Source organism: Bison bison, unplaced genomic scaffold (genome assembly GCF_000754665.1).
Source record: "Bison bison bison isolate TAMUID 2011002044 unplaced genomic scaffold, Bison_UMD1.0 scf7180017864207, whole genome shotgun sequence".
Classification (NCBI taxonomy): domain Eukaryota; kingdom Metazoa; phylum Chordata; class Mammalia; order Artiodactyla; family Bovidae; genus Bison; species Bison bison.
The window spans coordinates 693,556-700,154 of record NW_011494779.1 but is presented as its reverse complement, the minus strand read 5'-3'; the positions used below and the strand labels follow the sequence as shown (position 1 = coordinate 700,154).

General features: G+C 41.5%; 1 protein-coding gene across 6 annotated transcripts in view; it reads right to left on the bottom strand.

The window, feature by feature from the left end:
* Positions 1 to 6,599, bottom strand: part of PLCH1 (phospholipase C, eta 1) — a 253,204-nt gene that overhangs the window by 13,599 nt on the left and 233,006 nt on the right. For all 6 annotated transcript variants that reach the window (XM_010844736.1, XM_010844734.1, XM_010844735.1 and 3 more), the window contains one exon: positions 5,688 to 5,812. In XM_010844736.1, the coding sequence (XP_010843038.1) occupies positions 5,688 to 5,812 (125 nt within the window). The remainder of the gene's footprint in view (positions 1 to 5,687; positions 5,813 to 6,599) is intronic.

Genomic DNA, 6,599 nt, shown 5'->3' with positions numbered 1-6,599 from the left:
ACTGGTTCCAAATAGGAAAAAGAGTATGACAAGGCTGTATATTGTCACCCTGCTTATTTAACTTATATGCAGAGTACATCATGAGAAACGCTGGGCTGGATGAAGCACAAGCTGGAATCACGATTGCTGGGAGAAATATCAATAACCTCAGATATGCAGATGACACCACCCTTATGGCAGGAAGTGAAGAGGAACTAAAGAGCCTCTTGATGAAAGTGAAAGAGGAGAGTGAAAAAGTTGGCCTAAAGCTCAACATTCAGAAAACTAAGATCATGACATCTGGTCCCATCAGTTCAGTTCAGTTCAGATGCTCAGTCGTGTCCGACTCTTTGCGACCCCATGAATCGCAGCACGCCAGGCCTCCCTGTCCATCACCAACTCCCAGAGTTTACCCAAACTCATGTCCATCGAGTCAGTGATGCCATCCAACCATCTCATCCTCTGTCATCCCCTTCTCCTCCATCCCTCAATCCCTCCCAGCATCAGAGTCTTTTCCAATGAGACAACTCTTCGCATGAGGTGGCCAAAGTACTGGAGTTTCAGCTTCAGCATCATTCCTTCCAAAGAACACCCAGGACTGATCTCTTTTAGAATAGACTGGTTGGATCCCTTGCAGTCCAAGGGACTCTCAAGAGTCTTCTCCAGCACCACAGTTCAAAAGCATCAATTCTTCGGCACTCAGCTTTCTTCACAGTCCAACTCTTATATCCATACAAGACCACTGGAAAAACCATAGCCTTGACTAGATGGACCTTTGTTGGCAAAGTAATGTCTCTGCTTTTTAATATGCTATCTAGGTTGGTCATAATTTTCCTTCCAAGGAATAAGCGTCTTTTAATTTCATGGCTGCAATCACCATCTGCAGTGATTTTGGAGCCCCCCAAAATAAAGTCTGACACTGTTTCCACTGTTTCCCCATCTATTTCCCACGAAGTGATGGGACCAGATGCCATGATCTTAGTTTTGTGAATGTTGAGCTTTAAGGCCAACTTTTTCACTCTCCTCTTTCACTTTCATCAAGAAGCTTTTTAGTTCCTCTTCACTTTCTGCCATAAGGGTGGTGTCATCTGCATATCTGCGGTTATTGATATTTCTCCCAGCAATCTTGATTCCAGCTTGTGCTTCTTCCAGCCCAGCATTTCTCATGAAGTACTCTGCATACAAGTTAAATAAGTAGGGTTCATGGCAAATTCAACGAGCCAAGACGAGAGGAAAACTGTATTTTCATTTTCATTTTCCATAAAGCACAAATAGTAGAATATTAGTACTATAACTTTGTGTCTGACAGAAATCACAGATGTTTAAGTCACATTACGGTCGTGACAGAAATCTCTATGTCACCCATACTCATCTAATAGTTTCAACCCCTCTCTAGATCCTGCTATTTATTGCACACATAGTTGTATGTCACAACTTCTTTCTAATATATTGATAAGTTAATTTCAATATAATTAGCTTCCTAATGGAGAAGGCAATAGCAACCCACTCCAGTACTCTTGCTTAGAAAATCCCATGGATGGAGGAGCCTGGTAGCCTGCAGTCAATGGGGTCACTACGAGTTGGACACGACTGAGCATCTTCACTTTCACTTTTCACTTTCATGCATTGGAGAAGGAAATGTCAACCCACTCCAGTGTTCTTACCTGGAGAATCCCAGGGATGGGGAACCTGGTGGGCTGCCGTCTATGGGGTCGCACAGATTTGGACACAACTGAAGCGACTTAGCAGCAGCAGCAGCAGCTTCCTAAAGTGTCACTTTATCTGTTTATTGTATGCATTTAAAAACACTGAGAAAGTGCCCAAAGGCCTCATCTGATACCATCTTGTTCTGTGGCTCAAGAAAGAGTTAAAATCTTCTGACAGAGAACCTCGTGAGCCATGATAAAGAGGTTGGATTTTAACCATAAAATAAAGATACTCATACATTTAAAAGATCCTTTAATACCACAAACTATATATTACAAAGATAAAGAGATAACTATGCAATGAAAAACATCTGGAAGAAACTCCCTTAGCCAAGTAACATTATCAGTCCTGGGATAAACTGACATAATGTGGCCTCTGATATGATGCACTGAGAAGGAAACACATTGCCCATGTAGCATTCCTGACAAATATGTTTATTCTAATCATGCACAATTACATTCATCTCACACGCTAGCAAAGTAATGCTCAAAATTCTCCAAACCAGGCTTCAACAGTAAGTGAACCGTGAACTTCTAGATGTTCAAGCTGGATTTAGAAAAGGCAGAGGAACCAGAGATCAAATTGCCAACATCTGTTGGATCATCAGAAAAGCAAGAGAGTTCCAGAAAAACATCTACTTCTGCTTTATCAACTATGCCAAAGCCTTTGACTGTGTGGATTACAATAAACTGTGGAAAATGCTTCAAGAGATGGGAATACCAGACCACCTTACCTGCCTCCTGAGAAATCTGTATGCAGATCCAGAAGCAAAAGTTAGAGCAGGGCATGGAACAACAGACTGGTTCCAAATTGGGAAAGGAGTACGTCAAGGCTGTATATTGTCACCCTGCTTATTTAACTTATATGCAGGGTACATCATGAGAAATGCCGGACTGGATGAAGCACAAGCTGGAACCAAGATTGCCGGAAAAAATATCAATAACCTCAGATATGCAGATGATACCACCCTTATGGAAGAAAGCGAAGAACTAAAAAGACTCTTGATGGAAGTGAGAGAGGAGAGTGAAAAAGTTGGCTTAAAATTCAACATTCAGAAAACTAACATCATGGCATCTGGTCCCATCATTTCATGGCAAATAGATGGGGAAACAATGGAAATAGTGACAGACTTTATTTTTTTGTGCTCCAGAATCAGTGGAGATGGTGATTGCAGCCATGAAATTCAAAGACACTTGCTCCTTGGAAGAAAAGCTATGACCAACATAGACAGCATACTAAAAAGCAGAGACATTACTTGCCAACAAAGGTCCATCTAGTCAAAGCGATGGTCTTTCCAATAGTCATGTACGGATGTGAGAGTTGGACTGTGAAGAAAGCTGAGTGCCGAAGAATTTCTGCTTTTGAACTGTGGTGTTGGAGAAGACTCTTGAAAGTCCCTTGGACTGCAAGGAGGTCAGACCAGTCCATACTAAAGGAAATCAGTCCTGAATATTCATTGGAAGGACTGATGCTGAAGCTGAAACTGCAGTACTTTGGCCACTGATGCGAAAGACCTGATGGACATGAGTTGGAAAAGACCCTGACGGACATGAGTTTGAATAATCTCCAGAAGCTGGTGATGGACAGGGAAGCTTGGTGTGCTGTAGTCCACGGGGTTGCCAAGAGTCGGACACAACTGAGAAACTGAACTAAATCATGAACAAACAATCAGGTAAATCCAAACTGAAGGACATTATGGACACAACTAGCTTGGACATTTATTTTAAAAGATAGCAATATAATGACAACAAAACTGGAAAACCGTTCTACATTTTAAAAGACCAAAGAGAAATGACAACTGAAAGCAATGTGTGATTCTTAATTGGATTCTGAATCTAAAAAGAAAAAAAATAATAAAAGAACAATTTTGGGACAATGGGGTAAAACTGAATACAGATATTATCTTAGATAAAATTATTGTACCAACAAACTCCTGGGTGTAAGATATGGTCAACGATGTACTTCACAACACAGAAAATACAGCCAATATTTTGCAATAATTGTAAATGGAAAGTAATCTTTCAAAACTGTATTTTAAAATTTTAAACAGATGGATAAAGTTGTTCTGAGGGTCTAAAAGAAATAAAAAGTAAAATAAAATAGCAGAAAAATATATTATTGTGCCAATATCTAATAACATGAGTGTAATGACTGTATTGCAGTTATACAGGATAACTTTGTTCTGTTTTAAAAATTAATTAATGAATTAATTTGGCTGTGCTGGGTATTCATTGAAGCATGCAGGATCTTTAGTTGTGGGATGTGGGATCAAGTTCCCTGAACAGGGATCGAACCTGGACCCCTCCTATACTGAGAGCATGGAGTCTTCACCACTCGACCACCAGGAAAGTCTCAATCTTCTTGTCTTTAAGAGAGAAATGCCTGGGCTTCCCTGGTGATCCATTGGCTAAGACTCCTTGCATCCAGTGCAAGGTTCCATCCTTGGTCAGGGAACTATATCCCACACGCTGCAACTAAAGATCCCAAAGGTTGTAACTAAGACCTGGAACAGCCAAATATTAAAAATAAGTATATTTATTTATATTAAATTAAAAAGAGAGAGAGAGAAATGCTGACGTATTTAGGGGTTTGGGTCATGATATTAACTTACTCTCAAATAATTCTCCAAAGAAAAGGTATATATATATATATATATATATATGTATGAGTGTGTGTGTGTGTGTATAATTAAATACACACACATATAATTAAACTTTGTTATATTTGCTTTACGTCTCCCTTTCAAAACTGTATATGAATATTTACCATATACTCATTTACACATGAAAGGAAGAGCGAAAGTAACAAAATTTAGTAACTTAATTGATGAATCTAGATGCTGAAGATACAGTGTTCATTCTGCTATTCCTGCAGTTTTTCTAAGGACTGAAATTTTTCAAAGCAAAAAGTTTAGGGGAAATATAGGAAGTGACTCTTCCCTTCTGCAGACAACAAAGAGAAAAGGGAAAGAAGAGGAAGTAAGGAGAAACTTTCTGATACTACCAACATAATTATTCTTGCTGCTGAGAGAACAGAACGGAAGCGGGGAGACCAGTGAGCTGAGAGCCTACTGCAGCAGAAATGCCAAGAGCTGATGGTGGCTGAGACTAGGCCAGAGGCATTACAGATGATACGGAAGACACGGTCCCACCTGAAGCTCTACTTCCTAAGAGGCAGGACATGGAGCCATCTGCTAAAGATGAGAAAGTGATGAGAATACATGTATGAGGAGAGAAGAGGTTGACAATATCTGCTGCGGGAAATGTGATGGAGGGCTGATCAGGTGGACCTGGGACGGCACTGCAGAATTCATCAGAGATTAGAGACAGAGTTGATGGTGGGACCACTCAGAGCTATGTGGTTTCCCCATTGATATTCAAGATCCAGAAAGGATAGTTTAATAGGTGGGAGTGGCAAATAGCCTGAAGTGATGGACAACTCCTGAGAGGAAGGACAAGAGCAGAGGTGGGGCTGACAGATAGAGAGGAAACAGAGGCCAAGAAGGCCAAGAGCAGGTATAGTGGGAATCATGGAATGACAGCCCTGGGAAGAGCGAAGGCTGTGGTCACAGAGGGAGACATTGTAAAGTCATGCAACAGAAGTGCAGCAAGGGAAGAGTGGCCTGTGACCAGGGAGCAGGTGGCCGATGTGTAGCAGAGACGAGGGTCTCAGCAGATGAAAAATGCAGACAGCGTAAGACATTCTCCTGTTCAGTGTTTCTATTAATAACAAAATTGCTCCTTGCATGTCAACTTAGCATCGCCAGTGTCCTTCTTGGATTGTCAATTGAATTGTATTGCACTCATGCCTCCAAAATAGATGATGCACTGCACTCCAGAAGGAATTGTGTGTACTTTGCCAGTAAGTCAGTTAATATCTGAGAAGCTGAGGTCAGGGCTCATTTACAAACACACACACACATACATACACAGCACCCTCAGATGAAATGTAAACACAATAAGATAATCACATAACTAACCACTTGGTCATACATGGCTTACCTCTCCTCGGTCTCCAAACATGGAATCTGGAGGTTTGGGGAGTTGTTGTCCACTGATCACTTTCAGGATGAGCTGTTTTTTGGGGTTGGCAGGAAGTGGATCACCTGAGAAAGGGTTGAAGGTACCTAAGAGAAATAGAGGTTAAAATCTAAGATTGGTAGCATGGAAATTACACATACATATGCACACATGCTGAAGAAGGGAATGGCAACCCACTCCAGTGTTCTTGACTGGAGAATACCCAGGGACAGAGGAGCCTGGGATTTAAAGAATTAAATATACTGTGTGGGTGGTTTAGTCACTCAGTCGTGTCTCTTTGCAACCCCATGGACTGTAGCCTGCCAGGCTCCTCTGTCCATGGGGATTCTTCAGGCAAGAATACTGGAGTGGGTAGCTGTCAGGAGCCAGCGTGAGGAACTCTGCCCATGGCAAAGGTCATGAGGAAGGAGGCTAGGCATATGCAAAGGCGGGATTGAGCCTCAGGAGTCCCCCTGGAAATTCTCGAGCATTTACACCCAAAACCAGAGTCTGCCTACTTTCTGCTTTGTGCTCTCACCTACACCTCTGACTTTACAGAGGGCTGTCCCCTACTACCTCTCTTTGAAAAAAGTTAACTTACAGCTCCAGTTAATAAAGTTCCTGGGTGTGATAGTGTTTCAACCTACAAACTCCTTTGGAAATCCTCTAGCCTGCCTGAATAGGTTTTTCCGGCCACATGTGATTATTCAGAGCCTCCCAACTGTGAGAAGCATGAGATGTTCTAAACTGTCTAAATACAGATTCCTTTGAGCAGTTAAAAGACTGATTAGAAATTGTATTGGTGAAGGGTTTTTCACTTGTTGGGCCAATGTTTGCTGCTAAGTTTCCATATCCCTTACCTGCTGTGTCCCTGGCAGTGTATTGATTAATATC